Raw genomic sequence first — 19,112 nt, forward strand, 5'->3', positions numbered from 1 at the left:
CTGCAAAAAGTCATATTTTGACTCTTTCCCCACTGAGTGTTTTGTGTTTTGTGCATATGTAACATCAGCATCTCCAATAACCAGTCAAATATGCCCTAGCTTTCGCTCTTTCTACAATTACTTTTACGATGAGAGAAATCTTGCTTCAAATGCCCAGCATGCAATTTAAGTATCATGCAACTTATGGGGGCTCAGCTTAACTATAATGCAACCTCCTGTGAATCGGATTATGTTTATTTGCATAATCTGTTTAGTCATCATTAGAATGAATCACATTTTAATTCACACTGGAAGCTATATGTTTGAACATTATGCTGCTTGTCTCCACCCCCTTAAAATAATTACTCCACATTCTCCACCCACAAAGTCTTGGTTGGCTATCTCTTGTTTCACTGCAATCTGAAAAACGCCAGTTCACAGTGAATCACAGTCGAGCGCTGGCTACTGTCAGGGTCAGTTCGAAGCTGACGTGCTGTCAAATCCTGGACTCTTTTCAGGTTAGTTTTTAAGCTTTTTTATTGCTTTGATTGCTTTGTTTTTTGCTTTTGTGTTATAAAGTTGATGCATCTCTTCTATGCATGCTCCTTAAACTACTACTACTCTCCTAATAATTTGTAGGTTGCAAGTCTAGATTAAGAGAGATGATGCTGCTTGGATTGTTTTTGCTGTCCTTTGGATTTCTCCTGGACAGGGGCACATGTACTGCAAGTAAGAGACTGTTTATTTATTTAGATCACATCTATGCATAAAAGATAAGGATGGATGGATGGATGGATGGATGGACATCAATCCATCTATCCATCCATCCATCCATCCATCCATCCATCCATCCATCCATCCATCCATCCATCCATCCATCCAACAATGTTGTTGATGGATGGATGGATGGAGAGATGGATGGATGGATGGAGAGATGGATGGATGTCCGGTCCTCCATCTCTCCATCCATCCATCCATCCATCCATCCATCCATCCATCCATCCCTCAACAACAACATTGTGTTTGTTAAGTTTGCTTCTACAGACTGATACGTTACAGTTTGACCCGGTCACTGCATTTGTAATCCAGAGTGGTGGCAGCTTGCTTTCTTTCTTTGCCAAATTCCTCATGTTTCCTCCCCAGTAATTGGTAGAAAATGATCATGGTTGACAGCAAACAAATACATAAACTGTCAGCCTTGCTGAATATCAAAGTGTTGCACTACATCCTGTCCAAGAAAGCTAGCCAGCGGACACAAAAAACGATAATAAATCAAGTCCATGGAGCAAACAATGACCCTGTCTGTAAGAGTGGCCAAAAACTGACAGGGGCTTTAAGAGCTTGTGTTGGTGTCATCTCTTGAAAAGGAGGATCTGATGGTTGTCAGGGTCACCCTGTGGTGACGGATCCCCTAGGCCTTGGCCTGAATTGAGGCTTTTGATGCTCTTTGACTGCCCTCCCATCTCACAGCGCCATAGCATTGTAATTCTTTGGAATAACACACTGCTCTAAATAGATTGTGGACACTTTTCAAGTAGGCGAGCAGAGCCGCCAGATCTCCAGGATACCGGAAACCACTTGAGCTCAAAAAGTCAGTAGATGGACCCCAAATTTCACCTCAGGGACGTCTCTGTGTGTTAAAGTCTGAAGATGAAAAGCTGCACAAAGGAGTTTTTGATTCTTCTAAATTTAGTTTGGACTCCAACTATGAAAACATCTGTGATGGTAAAAGCATACAAGGACTTGTTTTTAACTTATTCTTCCCATTGTGTCTTTCTAATCTTTGAGCTTTTATAAACATGTAAAAATGTGAATATTTGTTAGTACAGCTTACAGACATAAAAGAAAGTAAACTCTGTGTCAATTGTATGGTTTTTTTTATATCAGGGCATTTTCAGGACACACAAAAAATATCTACTGTACTCTATTGCAGGTTTTAAAATGAAGTAAATCCAGCCAAAGTTAGGCAGATGGCCTCACATTTGTCTCTAGAATACTTTGATATAGAGAAGATTTTGTGGTCCACTCAGTGAGTGGGAGGTGCCCAGGGCCTGTGGCTGCAAAACAATCCCAAATCATCAACTTCCACCACCATGTTTCACAGTTGATATGAGGTGTTGACCAAAAACAGTAAACCAGGTGCAGATCTACTGTGTTTGGTTTTGTGCATTATGGCAAAACATCACATGGACAAAGGTTTGGCTACACCCAGGACAGGTTGTTAGCCTGTTGCAAAGGTAACACACAAAGAGAGAGAAACATTTACACAAATACAATATACACATTGTTACAACCTGCATAATATTATGTTGGTCCCTCTTCTGCTGCCAAAACAGCCTTTATCTGTCAAGGCATGGACTCCACTAGGCCCCTGAAGGTTTGCTGTGGTATATGGCACCAAGATTTTAGCAACAGAGCCTATAAGTCCTGTAAGTTGTGAGATGGGGCCTCCGTGGATCAGACTTGTTTGTCAAGTGCATCTGCAGGAATTTAAACCACTCTTGGTTTAAATTAACTCATTTTTTTGTTGTTGTGGCAGGCCACATTATCCTGCTGAAACAGACCACAGCCATCAGGGAGTACTGTTTCCATGAAAGGGTGTACATGATCTTAGAGCTGGGCGATATGAGATTTTTTCATATCACGATATGTTTTTTTCATTTCAGGCGATAACGATATCTATCACGATATAAGCCAAATAACTATATTTGTAAGATTTAAATGTGCCGTTGCTCACAAGTAAAATGTGAAATAATCAGCAGCTTGTTTTTATTTAAATATTTATTTCCCATAATAAGTTCAACAGGGTAGATGTACTTAAGGAACATGAGACTTTTTCAGATAAATAAAGGCAAATATTACAAACTACACAAAAGGCAGCCGCTAAAGCGTTTAAGTTTCAAAATAGAACAAACGAAACAGACTACTAAATTGTCAATTCCACTTAGAAACAAAATATTAATTCTAAAAATAAATCTTAGTTTGTTTTACAGAAGAACAGACAAAACTGACTAACCTTTGTCAATATCAAATAAACTGAGAACTAAAAGGAAATTCTCAATCTCTCCTTGTTGTATAGCTGAGCTTTTCAAACAGTTTTAACAGTTACTTTAGTCTGACAAAAGCCGAATGACGAATTAGCGCTTCCAGTCAGAGACTGAGGCTACGTCCACACGTACACGGGTATTTTTGAAAACGGAGATTTTCCGTTTTCGTTTTAAAAAATAATCCTGTCCACACATAAAGGCAGAAATGAAGGAAAACGCTGCTATGAACATGCCAAAGCAGCAGGTGGCGCTAGATTCCTAACCGTGCAGAAATGTTGGCCAATCAGAAGTCTAGAAGCCTCGGTGGGAAAAAGTAAACAAAGCTGGGGCATAGAAGCAGAACAGAGTCGTATGTGTGGACGGACAGTAACTGTGTGTATATGTAAGCATTTAAACACTGCAGAGAGTAGAATTAACAGTATTGTAGAAATTCATTTCACCGAAACAATAACGTGGTGCACAGTGTGACGCATGCACCAGTTTATTGTATTTCCAGACTTGCTTTCGGCACAATTTACAGTGCATGCTACTCTGTTTTTCGTCAGACTTGAAATAGCCGAAATACCTTCACACTACGGAACTTCTATGGCTCTTCCGTTCGACAATCTCTCCGGCATTGGAACCATCATCTGTTTTCTCTTCGGTCACGCTCGGTTGATTTTTCTAGTCGGCACACTCATTTCCTCCATTATGCGCTGGCTGCTTCCCAAACAAACACACGTGCGGCTTGGCACTTGTGCTGTACGTAACAAGTCACGCGACGTGACGCTGCGGCTGTGATTGGTTCGGCTCTGCGCTACTTAATTTGGATTGGCTGACCTTTTTTTTTTTTTTTTTTTAAGAGGACAAGAGTGGCGAAGTCTATCGCGATAGTTTAATTTCTCTATCGAGTAAAAGTTATATCGCGATACATATCGTTATCGTTCTATCGCCCAGCTCTACATGATCTGCAACAATACTTAGGTTGGTGATAGGTGTTAAACATCCACATGGATGGTGGAACCCAAGGTTTCCCAGCAGATCATTGCCCAAACCATTACCCTGCTTCCTTCTAGTGATGCACATGCAGCCGGCCAGCTTTGTGATTAAGAGAAAACATGATTTGTCAGACTAGGCCACCTTCTTCCATCACTCTGTGGTCCAGTTCAGATGCTCACATGCCCATTGTTCATGGTTTTGCCAGTGGACAGGGATCAGCAAGGAAACCTTGACTGGTCTGCAGCTATGCAGTCCCGTACCGAACCAAGTGTAATGGACTGTGTATTCTGACACCTTTCTATCAGGAGCAGCATTAACATTTTTCAGCAATTTCAGCGATAGTAGCTTGTCTGTTGTATCAGACCACATGGGTCAACCAATGAGCCTATGATGCTGCTGGTTCATCACTGTTTCTTCTTTGGACCACTTTTGACAGATATTGACAACTACAGACCGGGAACAACCCACAAGACCTGCAGTTCTGATGATGCTCTGACTCAGTTGTCTACCATCCAAATTTGCCCCCGTCAGACTAACTCAAATCCTTGTGGCCATTTTTCCTGCTTCTAACACATAAACTTTGAGAACAAAATATTCAATTGCTCCCTAATATATCCCACCTACCAACAGGTGCCAGCATGCAGTGATAATCAGTGTTATTCCTGATTGGTACACATATTATAGGACATTTTCAAACATAAACAGAGACCTGGGGATGCGTGTGCTAAAAATGTGCAGATTTTTTGAGTAGATTTAAAAAATATTTGACAGTAAATAAAATACATAACACTCCAAATAATGTCCCATAAAAATCAGAAAACAGCTGTTATGTAGGTGTGCTGTGGTTTTTAAAATTCATGGAATTGCTGATCTAATTATTTTTGTCTCTCAACAACAGTGCAGTCAGAGCTCAGAATCACAACAATAAAGGTACCTAATCTGGCTTTGCATATCTTTGTGAATACAAAATTAAGTGTGAAATAAATCCCACTGACTTTCACATCGATTCTTTCAGCAAGAGCCGTATGTGATGTCCAAAGGTGCTCAGCTGGAAGGCTTTTGCGTGGACCTGCTCTCTGAAGTAGCCAAGAAAGTGGGCTTCAAGTACAAAGTGCAGCTGGTGAAAGATGGCGCGTATGGTAGACAGGAAGAGAGCGGGAACTGGAACGGGATGGTTGGAGAGGTGGTGAGAGGGGTGAGCAGCAAAGCACTCTCAAAAGAAGAAGTGAATATGTGGTGTTTTTGAAAAAAAAATCAACATGACTTTAAACCTAACTATGTTAAGAAGTTCCAATAAAGTATCCACATTATATATCCAAACTAGCCAAATATATTTTTATCCTACAGGAAGCAGACCTCGCTATTGCTCCACTGACTCTCACTGCAGCTCGGGAGAAAGCTGTGGGAATGACCAAACCATTCATGCAGACGGGAATCAGTATTCTGCTGAGGAAGGACATTTCAGAGGATGCAGGCTTCTTTGATTTCCTTTCCCCTTTCTCAGCACAGACCTGGGTTGGCATACTCATTGCCTATCTGGGGACGGCTGCTTGCATCTTCATAGTTGCCAGGTTGGTCATGAAAGCAGTTCTTTAAAGTGATTATTATGATTCATTTAATAATGATTGATTTAAGTTCTTGAGGGTTTTGAGGTTATATCTGTATTCCTTCGGGCAGTGGGTTACTCTGAGTGCTGTCTCATTAACAATTAACACCTTTGATCCAAATTGCAGACTCAGCCCTTCTGAGTGGAGTCAGCCTCAGAGTGAGAAAAACACGTTCGGTCTCCTCCACAGCCTTTGGTACACAGCTGGAGCTCTGACTCTTCAAGGTTAATGGCAAATCCAGACACCACCTAATCCGATAAGCATCTGAACAACAAACAAGTGAACATCTCTCCCTTTTGTGGCATTTGTTGAGCCTTTTTTGTGTTTCAGGTGCCGGCCCTCATCCCAAAGCCCTTTCGGGGCGTGTCATCTGCAGCAGTTGGTGGTTATTTAGCGTTGTCCTCTTGGCTTGCTATTTCTCCAACCTCAGCTCCACTAAGACCCCAGAGTCCTCTCACCTGATGGTGAAAGGGTTTGAGGACTTGGCCAATCAGGATGTGATTGAATATGGCTGCCTGGCTGGCTCTTCCACACTTGCTTTCTTTAAGGTGAGTACTGCAGCCCTAAAGTGTCTAGTTCAGCTGGAATTAGAGAGCTTTTCTCTCTAAGCTATTCTTTTTTCTTCATTTAGAATTCAAACAACCCAGTGTACCGCAGAATCTATGAGCACATGGAGCGGACAAAGAGTTTTGTGTCGAGTATGGATGAAGGCATTCGACGTGCAAAAGAGGGCAACTACGCCTTCATTGGAGAGTCTGTTTCTCTGGACTTAGCCGTAGCGCGTTACTGTGAACTAGTCCGGGCGCATGAAGTCGTTGGCATGAGGGGATACAGCATTGCTGCTGCTCTTGGTGAGGTTATTTATTTTTAAACTCTAATTAAACAGTTAAGTTTAGATGAAAGATGGTAAAATCAAATTCAGCACATAACCCAAAACTATCATTTTTTTTCCTCAAAGGTTCTCCAATCATAAAGAACCTCAGTGTGGCAATCCTACAGCTAAGTGAGGCAGGGGAGCTGGCTTACTTGCGAAGCAAGTGGTGGGCAAGCAGCTGCATAGCAGACAAGGGCAAGGTGTCAGCTGTGCAGCCGCATAACCTCAAGGGGATATTTCTGGTGCTTTCCCTCGGCCTTGGGCTGGGAACAATTGTGGCTGTCCTGGAGCTGACCTTCAAGAGTCGCAGGCGTGCAGCAGAGCACAAGGTACGCGCAAGGTTGTCGCAACTTACATGTCTCAAGTGAAACAGTGTGTGTGTGTGTTTATTCTTTAAGATTTTAAATTAATTGATGATTTTTTTTGGCTGCGGCAGTTCTTCTGCCATTAGAAGATTGTTTTTTTATTGGTTGCAATTTGAAGCAACATTGTCATTTATTACATGGATTTTAGAAAATACAGATGACTGGGATGCCTACCCATCCATTCATCTGTATTTGCATTAAACTAATAGGTGGAATAAAGTGTTTTTGTTGCACTGGTGTTAATCTTGATTGCATGTCCATCCCACAGAAGACATGTTGCTCTGTACTGACTGAGGAGCTGAGTCTGCGCTTGAGGACCAGCAGTGGGAACAGATCCCAGGAAAATGTAGATAAAGACAAGGAAAAGGCATAGAAGCCTTTGGAAGATTCAACTACTATGAAACGTTTAGTTTTTAGAGCTTTTTATGTTTGATTTAATTATTGTTTTCCATTTGGCTTGATAACACTTGATAACTTTGTTCAAAGAATTTACAGAAATATTAACTCAGTAGACTGTAAACCTTATTATTTACATTTGAACTAAAATGTAAAAAAAAGTCCAACTTTTTCAGATATATAAATTACTGATTTTTCAGTACAACTGCTACTCTTTCAATGAAAAATCAAACACTTCAGTATAAAAAAACGTTTTTAATTTCAGTTTACACTTGTAAACTCAACATTTTGCTAACAAACTGTGCACATGTTTACTTTCTAGGTTTACTGCTTGCAACTCTGCATCATGTATTTTGTACACTTGGCAGTGGCATCATGTGACTTCAGCAATTTCTTTTTAAAAACTACTTCATGCATAAAAACTGGGATGATTGTAAACATTTCAGCAAGATTAGAAAAGAAATAAAAAAAAACCATCTAACAGTGTTTTAATGCTTTGCGTCGTCCATCATTCTAGAAAGAAAAGCTACATATCTGACACATATCACTCCACCATCACCATCATTCCTCTTTTTTCTTGTTGTTGATCCTTTTCTTTTTTCAGGACGACCTTGATCTCTTCCTGTCACAAATCTAAAAATCACAAAAACAGTAAAGAACAAAAAGCCACTTAGCTTTTGTAATCAAACTTCTTTTCATTCTTTTGCAAATGTGACTCACCATCTAGAAAAAGCGGTGATTTACAGCGGATCTCCCTCATCTTCTGGTCAAAGAGGGCCTTCATCTCTCTCTGCAGTGTCCCTTCGTGTTGCTCTGACCCAGTTGATGAGGGCGGGGGCACAAAGTCTAGGCTGTCGGTGCTGCTGTCGCTGCTGCTGCTGGACGTGGTGTCCAACAGGCAGAGACCGTTGGGTATGCGTCTCACAGGGTTGCTGTAGCTGCTGTAGTTTTGAGCTCCGCGCATCTGACAGTGGAAAGTAGGCTTTCGGTTCAGCATCGGTGTCTGAGCAGAGGTAGTCTGTTTTCGAGGGCAACTGCGTGAGCGGCCCTTTGTCCTTATTGGGGTGGATGGCCAGGGGGTCACGGGAGCTTCTAAAGTCCGTCTAACCCTTGCAGGGGATGATGGAGGGACAAGAGGAGAAGGTTTGGCTTCTGGCTGTGGCACGAGTGGAGGCTGAGGGACTGTGTCGGTCTGACTCTGAGCTTCTGGCAGTGGCTCAGGCTCTGTGGCAATGTCATTGCCTGGTTTTGATTCTGGTGGTAATTCCTCAGGTGGTTCAGGCTGCTCTGACTCTATCTGCTGCCCAGCACAGTTGGACTGTTGTAATTCACTGGGGTCATTTTCCAGCTCCTCTTGAATTACTGGATTTTGGCTGTCTGGAGCAGGACTGTCAGGAGAAGAAGTCTGGGAAGAGGTCTCAAGGTCAAAGCTTTCAGCTATCACGCAGGGAGCAACCCCAGTGTGCTGGGAGTCAGTGGAAGACATCCGGCTAAAGATCCCTCTCTTTGTCTCTTGTGGTTCAAGAATTTTAACTCTGTGAGCTCGTCTGACAGGTTCACTCATGGCCCCTTTGTGGATGGCAGCTTTGGCTGCGGGCCCTTGAACCAGATGAGACGTTTCCCCACTCCTGCTGTCCTGAGAGATGGTGTCCAGATCTTTGCGGAAGTACAAAGCACGTCCATCTTCTGAAGACTGGACAGAAAAATCTAGAGATGGCTGCCTTTGATGGCTCTTCATATGCTTCTGGGCTGCTTTTTGGATGTGTTTCCTAGCTGCTTGCACAGCATTTGCTGGTTTGATCTGTCACACAAAGGAAATCAGAAATCATAAGATAGAGTTGTCAGGTGAAGATGATCTTAGATCTGTAAGTGTATTTTATAATGCCATACCTTTCCTGCCATGCCAATAATAGCGACATGAACAAAGATCGATGATTCTGCCATTTCCTCCAGGTAGACATGGCGGTAACCTGCGAACAAGCACACAAACAAACAACAGGAAAAAAATTATTTAGATTTGAAATCTTTTATTTGGCATCTGTACACTTACACTGGGTTTGGATATGTAGGACATCTTGTGGAGAGCTTAGAGTCAGAGACAAATGAATGCCAACATAAAAAATGCGCACGGAGATAAAGTCAAGACCAGAGTTATCTTAGTTTTGTTTATGAATTAGTTTTTGTTTTTTCTGTTTTCACTTTTTGCTTTCAGTTTAGTTTAGTTTAAAATAGTCTCAGGGTTTGTTTGCTCACTTCAGTTTAGTTTTCACTGGTTTCAATCTTAGTTTTAGTCGTTATTAATTATTGTTGTATTGTGGAGAGCATAAGTCAGAGGAAATTTATATTATAGGAAAATCAGCACAGGTATTACAATAAAAGCACAGAACATTTTGAAAGCAGTTGAAGTATTTTAGACATCCAGTCTCAATAAATACATCAAAGTCTCATGAGACAAGTTTTCATAATATTTCCACCAAATTAAAAAACGCTCCAACTCAAGATATTTGCTCTATTTTTATTTTACTCTAGTTAGATTTTCAAGTCCACAAAATTACTTCAGAATTTTTTTTGTGGAAAGGACAATATGTCAGGTAATTTCAAGTATAAAAACTGTATTTCCTGTATTAGGAAAGAAGCTGCTGTGGAAGCGTGTGAGATCAGACCGTCCGCTCTGCTGCCTCTGATGGTTTATGCTGATTGTTTTGGTCTGAGGGGGGTGTGATCTGGACTGGATGATGACAATGTGTTGTGCTCTTTTCTTGCACCGTTGTGTGTATATGTATATAAGTCCACTGATGGAAGCTCAGTCCTTATATTCTTTCACTTTTTTAACACGTAAGGACTCAAAACAAATCTGCAACACTGGCAAGGATAAACAATCAAATTCATAAAGTTTTGCTCAATCGCTTTAGCACGTTTCTCATATTTTTGATGTTCTGAAGATGCATTTCCCAAATGCCTCATAGTTAAAACAAAACACTAATGATACTCTGCAGAAAGTGGGAAGTTGTCCTAAATCTTTAATTTATTTGTAAAAATGAAGTTTTTGCAACACTGAAAAATTAATAACCTTTCAAAAGGCAACAATTTTAACAGAATAAAGGAGTATCCTTTCAGAAGTATAACTTCTGGAACCAAGCAAACAAGTGTACAGGTACTCCACCTGGCATCATGCTGGTAAAAGCTACAGTCCTCTGTCCAATGAAGTCTCTTCCAATAGGATCGTGATCCCACACCTGGAATCGCACCAGGGCGATTTGAGGCATTTGAATGTTGAAGACGAGGGTTTCCTCCCACATTGGGTTGAAACCTGAAAGAAAAGAATGTCACCAAGACTGAGAAACACAAAGTCAGCTTGGCTCGGAGTGATTTAAACTGCAACGTGGAGCTTCACACGTACCGTTATCATGCACTACTCTAGTCTGCTGCTTGGAGCAGTCAACAGGTAGGCCGATGATCTCGACTTCAACAAAGGGATCAATTATCTAAAAAAAGTCCAAGAAAAACTTGACTTTAGTGTTAAAAACGTATTTTTTGTTGAACTCTTTGACTTTATATCTACTGTATTTTGACCTGACCTCTCCTCTGTCCCCAAACATGGAGTCTTTGGGTTTAGGAAGTTGCTGTCCACTAATGATCTTCAGCACTAACTGAGTTTTTCTGTGTCCTGGCAGGGGCTCCTCCAACACTGGGTTAAAGGCACCTTATGAAAAGCAATAGTATTTATTAGGTGCTGATCCAGGATTCATTGCTCTTCACTTTGTAATCTGCAGAAATCTACTAAGTGTGAGTGAACACCACGTACCTTTACACATGCACTTGGGCTTCAGAATATATCCACAGTTTCCATTGCTCGAGAACTTGGCTTGGTTCAGTTCAAGCATGCGACCTTCTGTTTGATAATTCATAGCAACTAAGATGAAACAGCAACGTGACAACAAGTTAACAAGTTAACAACAAACAGTATCACATAACGCTAGTATTGAGTTTTAGTGACACTTTTGTTACCCATATGGCATCCTGAGTTCCAGTATGATTGTGGGTTGAAGTTGCTTGAGTCCACTCTGTAGTTGGACGGATAGACTCTTAGAAGCTGGCGCTGGTTGAAACGCACCAGCTCACCCGGTTTAAGCTGTAAGATCTGGTTCATTACTGTCTCATCCAGGGATGATACCTGCCAACTGCTCATGAATGCTGCCAAAAAGAAAATTAAAATGTATGAGACACTCACTCTGAAAAGTTTCTATGAGTTGGGATGTGCTTAGTGAAAACAAAAATGCAGGCAAAGGTTTCTAGTTGGATTTACCTTGTGTTTCTATGTCATGCACACGGACAGATTTTGTGTATTTGACCAGATCAGAGAGAGCTCGGGAGAGCCTCATTGTTTTCCTTTTTCTACGGAGACAGAGGGAATCATATACGTGTAATCCCAGATATGATAACGTTTAGATTGTCAGCTGTTTTTGACGTTTAGTAACGGGTCTTACTTAGGATGGTAAACAATTTGTGTCCTCTCCCTGCTGCTGCTGTAGTCTGATTCACCATCAGACATGGCCTTGTTTTTCACTCGTATTCTCTTTTTTCTCTGAAAGAAAAAAAAATCGAATATTTTAAGTCAAAGTCACCCAAACGGAAAGCTGTCAGATATTGGTTTTATATCAGCTGACCTTTCTTTTGAAGCTTCTCATGATTGATCTCCCAAATCGTCTCTTCTTCTTAGGCTGATTAGTAGAGTTAACGCTATTCCCATCCTGAAAAGTTCAAATTGCAATCTTACTATATTTACCTTCTTTCTTACTTACTTTGTTTCTTTCTTTCTGTTTAAATGTTTCATTTGCCTGTGGGTTATCATCGTCATCATCGTCCTCTTCTTCCTCATTTCCAGTGTCTTCATCAGACACATCACCCTCCTCCACATCAGGATCAAGGTTTGCTGGCAGCTTCTTCCCCTAAAAACAGAAAATTAACAATCACCTTGTGTGTGTGTGTGTGTGTGTGTGTGTGTGTGTGTGTGTGTGTGTGTGTAATAATATACATATAATCATTTATTTTGTAAACTGCCAAGGATCTGCCAAGGACAATGATAGAGAAAGCACAAAGCTGCACTCTTTCTACTTGCTGTGTGCAGTTTGTAACCTACACAAGTACTGTGTGGGTTACACATCACTGCATGAGGGATAGTGATTGCAACAGACTGGACAGGGTTTACATTTACACCTTCGTGTTGTGTTGACAGACTTTGTTACAGAAAAGAAAAAAGACAGTTTTCAGCATTGTGTCTCACAAAGGGAAATGAACACACCTCAACATCTGCAGAGTCACATTCCTGAGATGTAATGTGAATGAGAGTCTGTGGCCTCACAGGTGCTAAAAGTTACATCATTGTAAATTGTTTTTGAGCTAAACGTGAACAGTATTGCTTAATTTCAAATTTCACCAGCCATTTCATTAGGTACACCTTGCTGGTCCTGGGTTTAACCCTCCTTTTTCCTTCATAGCTGCCTTAACTCTTAACTCCATGGTGCTAGAAACATTCCTCTGAGATTTTGGTCCTTATTCTGATGCTCAAGCCCAAAATTTGACAAGAAAATATACCCAGACTATAGCAACACCACACCAGACTGAACTGTTGACACAAGACGGTGAGGTAATGAGGATTGTCCACGTTTGGCAAACCCATGTGAACTTTAGTTTCAGTTTCCTGTTCTCGTCTAAAGGGAGTGGCACCTGGTGTGGTCTTCTGTTGCTGTAGCCCATCTGCTTTAAGGTTCAACACGTTGCACGATCAGAGATGCTCGTCTGCATTCCTTGGTTGTGATGATTAAATATTTGGTTTAAAGTTAACTTCCTATCAGCTCAGTGAGGTATTTTGTCAGCTGGTTCATCCACTTTGCATGTCATAACTACAATGAGATGATACTTGGAAGCGACTACCTACTGTAGTCAGGTGACGTCTGAATAGCATATAGGTGTGTGTGTGTGTGCGCGCGTGCGTGTGTGTGTGCGCGCGCGTGTGTGTGCTTGTGTGTGATTGTGATTGTGTGTGTGGGTAAAAACAACTCTACCTTGACCAAAATCTTTCCTTTCAGGATCTCAGGGGATGGCAGCTTTTTGCATTCATGCACGCTGACATTGCTCAGATCCAGTTTGTCCTGCAGCACCTCTCTCAGATATTTAGCCATCTTTTTCTGCTGAGGCACAGTGCAGTGGTTCTCTATGGACAGGATCACGGGATACCTGGCAGTGAGGTGACAATAACTGAATGACTGCGCAGGTGCACCAGCTCGACAAAATTGTAATCAGCACCAGGAATAAAAAAAAATCTTACTGTGATTTTGTGAAGGCATATTTGTCAATTGTTTCAATTACATCTTTGAAGAGAATTTTGGATGTCAAGGTATAACCATGATGGACAATGGGCTCTCCATCTGGTCCATCCCAGCAGTCCACTAAGAGAGGGGGAAAGAGCTGACAACCATTTGTAATCTTATAAAAAATCACACACTGAAATAACAGCTCAGGTTCTTGTTGTGTCGGCTCTTACCCTCCACACAGCGACAGCCTGCCTGCAGGACGTAGGCATACATTTCCACTCTAGACTGAGAGAGCAGCTGGTCTCCTGTCAGGTAGGTGTTGTGAGACGTGGCAATGAAGTAGTTGGTTAGAGGCTGCGTCATGTCCTGGTTTACCTGATTGTGCTCGGGGTTGAAGATATCGCCTGCAGGACTCCGCATGTAGTTGGTGAAACCTAAAGGAAGAGAGTTGTTGGAGCAGCTATTTTATTTGCAGACTGAAAATTAAATCTGGTTTGACTGACATGTGATAATAACGACGTTTCACCGGCCACAGGCACTTTGAGCAAGGCCTACATACCATCAATACCCAGTACCATACGCTGGAGGTTCTCAGGACACGGCTCAAACTTGGCCACTATGTCCACTAGATGCTCTCTGTTTAGGCCTCGCATCTACAAATAGAACACAATGAACTGTTTTTATCTTATTGGATCCAAAAGTTAAAAGCTTTTTGAAAACTGCTATTAGCAATAATTTCATTCAATCTTTTAAAGCACTTTATTGCTTGTTATATCTCAATTTCATGACTTCACGTTTGTCTCTTGCACTGCAGTGATTGGTTAAAATACATTTTAGCTTCTTCTTAGACACCATCACTGATGTCAATCTGATACACTTAAAATACATTTCAAGGAGAGGTAAAAATGGGGATAAATAGTATCAAACAGATGATTGTGATTGGTTTGACTTTTGACTACCTTCTGTTCATTTTCCAGAAAGCGTGCAAGGTCATGGAGATCCAGGACTTCTTTCTGATTGCTGTAGGAGATCAGAATCAGGTAGAGGTCTCTGCGTGTGGAAATCATCTTGTAGAATGAACAAAATTCATCAAAGCCGAGAGAGCCCTGGTTCTCGTCCGTGTCTGCTTCCTGCAGATAGTGGCGAAAACATTTTATGATGTCTGTCTCTCTCTCAGTACCTTCTGAATGATATATCTGTCAGCATCAAAACAGAGCTCATTCACAGGTGGGGGAGGGGAGGACGGGCAGTGAGCTACTGCAACTAAAGCAATATTGCGATACAACAAAGGCCATCTGTGACAACCATATGGGCTTCCGGTGATAGCCTTTTCCACCGTTCCAACAAAAACACTGAATGCACATATTTGTCTGCTGGCTCCATCTGTAGCATTTTATGCTTCTCTGTATATAATCATGGGATGATGGGAAGCATGGGAAGATCACAGGGAGAGTCTGCTTAAGGATTTTACATATTTTTTTATTGGTTAATACACTTTCCAATCTGGTTTCTTTAGGCTGCCCCAGAGTGCAGGATTTGTGTCCTGTCATATTTTCTGGGTTTGAAACATTTTACTAGATTTACTAGCTGTCATATTTTTTCTTGCTCTATTTATTTATTTTAGCCATTTTAGTTGCACGGTTTGGCTCTGCAAGTATTGGTATACTTGTTTTGTGCAGATTTAACTACTGACATGGTCCTCTGAGGAGGAATCGTGCTATCTCTGGTGATGCTTTTGCTTTGTCACTACCACGAAAGGTGTGGTGTTAAATGTCTCGACAGTGACTGTGAGTTTTTCTCAGAATGTGGGACTTGCCTTCTTACTGGAAACAGACAATGACATTACCAGAAGAGAGACATACACACCTATGTAGTCTCTCACTTTATTTATTAAACAAAATTAGTCCATATCATTAAAAAAGTAGTGACCCTGAGTTTATGAATATGGAAGCTATTGTGCTAACTTTGCACGTGTAAAAATTCAACTTGGATCTCTTTTTATTTTAAGTGAGTTAAAAAAAAATAGTTTGGCGCAGTAGGAGGACTTCTTCTGGTTCTGAAGGGCATCATGTCAGAAACACTTTAAGCTACTGAACCTACTGAATAATTTGCCATGAAAATTTGTTCTGATATATACATTTCCCTTCCCTTAGGATCAGTTATTATCAATGAGAATACACGCATGCCAACAAGACAAAGGCAGCGACTATGACAGTGGCAGCAATGCTCGTGCTCAATAAAGATGAGGCTTGTTACTACATATCATTGACAAATAAACTCAGGTAAAGCTATCATTCAAGTAACCAACATGTTGTAGTTTAAAATTATATGAAACATGTCTGCACTCAAAAAATATTTACGCCCTAAATGTGAACTTTTGTTATGTAAGTTTGTTATATAAGTACAGTGTAAAACGCTACATTTTATCACATCTAGGCAAATAAATTTGACTTGATTGGTATACATTCAGTTTTCACCAGGCATTTTTTCCTTAATGATTCATTGTTTGAATAAGTTAACCTTTGACCTTATATGTTTCAGGTCAAAGAATCACTTTTTGAGTGTAGGGGAGCAGAGGGCAAGTGTCAATTAGAGGTTACATTCATGTTAAGTCTGTCAAGTTTAAGTCTTACCTGAAACATCGCCCTGACTTTCTGCTTGGGTAAATTCACATTGAGCTTGTGGAGCAGCTGGTGAACTTCTCCGATGCTCAGGGTGCCATCTCCATTTTTATCTGCCTCAGAGAAAGTCTGCTGTAACCACGTTCAGCTGCAGTTAAGGCTGAACCATACGCTAAACAATCAGTTTACCAAATATAAAGTGATGTATTTGTGCCTATAAACCATGTTGAACAGTTGTGTGGGCGGATAAAGGATATTGATCACGGGTGCGCTGCCTCCGAGCCAAACTATCTTCATCACTGATACCAGCCATGAGGTATTTCAGCCCAGTGATCCAAGTGCGGGTCTCCTCTGCGTTGGTGGAGACCAGGTCCAGGGACTTCACACGGTCCCCGTAGTAAATACTGAAGCAGCAGTTTGGGTCGAAACGGTTGTCTGCGTAACGCCTGAAGACCTCTGACTTTTTCCCCTCACACACCTCATGAATGGAATCAATAGTTACTGAAAAACAAAAACAGAGAGGTCATTCATGTCTCTGCAGCATTGAAAATAAATAAATTATAAACAATAATATGCAGTATTGTGCAAAAACCTCCATTTCATTATAAATCTTGCCAGGAAAATGATTTATTGAACCATGTGCAAACATACAAATGTCCCAACGCCCAACAATACAACAGTTTATCAGATGTAAAACATGTCAGCTTTTTAAAGAGCTGAAATCCAACTCTTCTGGTAAATTTGCCATCAACCAAAAGAAACTTTGCCGAACTAACAGGAGTTATAACTGATGGTCCAAACCAAATATTCATCAAAACAGCTTTTTGTGGCTTTTCCTCAGCTGAAGGGCCACGCCTAAAATGTGGTTTCTTTAAGACATCATAATCAGTAAATACAAATATGAACTTTGAGCTGAATTCAATTCTCATGCAATACGAATAGTCCCGAGTGATCGTCCACACCAAAAGCTGGTCACTCACTTTTGGCCTTGTCATGTTTTCTGGAGGGTCGCCATCGGATGCAGGATTTGTGCTCGTCCAGGTAAAAGAATCGCACCAGTCCTTTCTTCTTCCCCTTCATTTTGGTTAACTGAGTGCCAGTTTGCATGGTGCACATACACCTCTCCACTACAGGACAACACAAGAAACAAATTTATCAAAGGCTTCTTTAGTCAAGATTGTCAGAAATCCACTGCGATTAATTTATGGACAGCACCACAGGGTGCCCAAAGATATCAAATGTTCAGTTTAATAATAAAATCTTGCTATGTTGGGACCGTGCATGCTGAGGTTATGAGTAAAAATATCATGTTGGTGCCATACTTACACCACCACCAAGTCAAAAGAGCCTTACTGTTGTCATTGACTGAGAATGTTTGTAACTTATGAAATCCTACACCACATTATTTTGTGTTGGGAAGTATCATGAGCTCAAAGGGATGATTAGAGGTTTACTATCAAGCATTACTTCGTGAGATTACAGGCTGAGTTACACCATGAAAATACACAAACTACTTATTGTCTAAAAAGAAACGCCTGTGCCTACAGTCAGATGCGTCACAGTGCTCTACAGTGTCTCTTCTGACTTTCCTTCAGTGACTTTCCATGAAATCTTTAATGGTGTGTGCGCCCACAGTAAGTATACTGGGAAAGCGTTTAACAGAACCACTTTTTTCTCCTAACAATGAAGTCATTATCAGGTCACCAGTTTATATGTTGTGTGCGAGTAACCTTTGTTTGTAATCTGAAGCTCAGGTGCATGTGACGCAACCTGGCACACCATTCAGGCTAATCCTAAAGGATTGTCCACTGTCCATATGCCCATTATCTGCTTCACTGCTTCCCTAATTTGTTATACGTGCGAGCTCCTTGTTTTGAAGGCCATTCGCGACAACACGTCACGGCAAATGTTTTAAATTTACAACACCCGGAATAAAAATGTCCAGTAAAACTTTTCCCTCTTCCCTCTCAGTGTGGTGCAGACAGCAAGCACCTCTGCTAAACAGGCTGCTGAGCTTCTGTGATTATTTAAGTATTATTTAGTGATCAGTTGACTTAATATTACCTATCTGACCCAGTCTCCATTTAGGCTGTGCAACCACACTTCCACCAATCCAGAAGAATTCCTCTGCGAGTCGAGAAACAGATGCTTTCTGCCAAAGTTTTGGGGAGCTCATAATAGATGGAGTGGGGGAATTCAGTCGGCTGGAGCCAGGGTTTGCCTGATGAGTGGAGGCTTTAGCCGGAGACGGTGAAAACACTCCTGATGACAGAGATCCCAAGGACTGAAAGGTTGTCTTCTTAGGAGGCAGAGAGGACAGTGGTGGAGTTCCACTGTGTCCGGGAGACTGTGGTGCCATCGCAGAGCTGATGTTCATCCCTGAGTTGTACATTTGGGTCCAGCTCTCCTGGCCCATCCACACCACGAGAACCCACCTTCTTCCTCCCCACTCTGTTGGACTCTTCAGACAGGTTTCTTTGTAACGCGGGTCAGCATATCCTCATCTTGTAGTTAAAGCATTCCTACATGGGAGCAAGGACTGACATTCCCACCCTGGAAGCTCATTCCTTGACATTGTTTGTCCGGGTTTCCAGTGTAGTGACCATCAAGTGTTCTTCTATGAATGTTTTCATGCAGAGAGGGCTCTCAGATTGGAAGAAGTGTGCACCTTGTTTGTGTCAGTAAATCTTCCTGAAGCTGTAATCCCGGAGTGAGGCTTCAGCCTTGCTTTCATAGAGGGATTTTCCAGTAAGCCTCTGAAGGAAGACAGTGGGACACGGTGGCTGCACATTTTATTTTAACCATACCTATGAGAGTCAAAGTTATTACAGAATATGGACATTAAAGTAGATTTCATAACCATGTTTATGACACACAGTATTAGGCTTTACCACTAGAGCCATTAAGGTTTTAAGAAGCTTGAAGTATCGT

The 19,112-nt window shown here is 41.3% G+C and overlaps 2 protein-coding genes across 2 annotated transcripts; one reads left to right on the forward strand and one right to left on the reverse strand.

Moving 5' to 3' along the window:
* Positions 1–348: 348 nt before the first annotated feature.
* Positions 349–7,732, forward strand: grik6 (glutamate receptor, ionotropic, kainate 6). The gene is made up of 10 exons (XM_026167604.2): positions 349–497; positions 619–708; positions 4,903–4,934; positions 5,020–5,199; positions 5,352–5,575; positions 5,738–5,835; positions 5,942–6,159; positions 6,243–6,462; positions 6,570–6,814; positions 7,119–7,732. The coding sequence occupies exons 2-10, from the start codon at positions 642–644 to the stop codon at positions 7,221–7,223; spliced, it is 1,389 nt and encodes a 462-aa protein (XP_026023389.1). The 5' UTR covers positions 349–497; positions 619–641; the 3' UTR covers positions 7,224–7,732.
* On the reverse strand, positions 7,482–18,880 carry plch2b (phospholipase C, eta 2b). The gene is made up of 21 exons (XM_026167603.2): positions 18,246–18,880; positions 17,162–17,308; positions 16,439–16,682; positions 16,194–16,323; positions 14,520–14,690; positions 14,120–14,213; positions 13,791–13,994; positions 13,575–13,695; positions 13,312–13,483; positions 12,085–12,195; positions 11,914–11,997; positions 11,734–11,831; positions 11,553–11,641; positions 11,255–11,440; positions 11,052–11,159; positions 10,825–10,949; positions 10,647–10,731; positions 10,410–10,556; positions 9,137–9,216; positions 7,967–9,047; positions 7,482–7,879 (listed from the first exon to the last, which is right to left on the reverse strand). The coding sequence occupies exons 1-21, from the start codon at positions 18,595–18,597 to the stop codon at positions 7,872–7,874; spliced, it is 3,837 nt and encodes a 1,278-aa protein (XP_026023388.2). The 5' UTR covers positions 18,598–18,880; the 3' UTR covers positions 7,482–7,871.
* Between the last annotated feature and the right edge of the window lie 232 nt (positions 18,881–19,112).

Source organism: Astatotilapia calliptera, chromosome 5 (assembly GCF_964374335.1).
Source record: "Astatotilapia calliptera chromosome 5, fAstCal68.1, whole genome shotgun sequence".
In the NCBI taxonomy this organism is placed as follows: Eukaryota; Metazoa; Chordata; class Actinopteri; order Cichliformes; family Cichlidae; genus Astatotilapia; species Astatotilapia calliptera.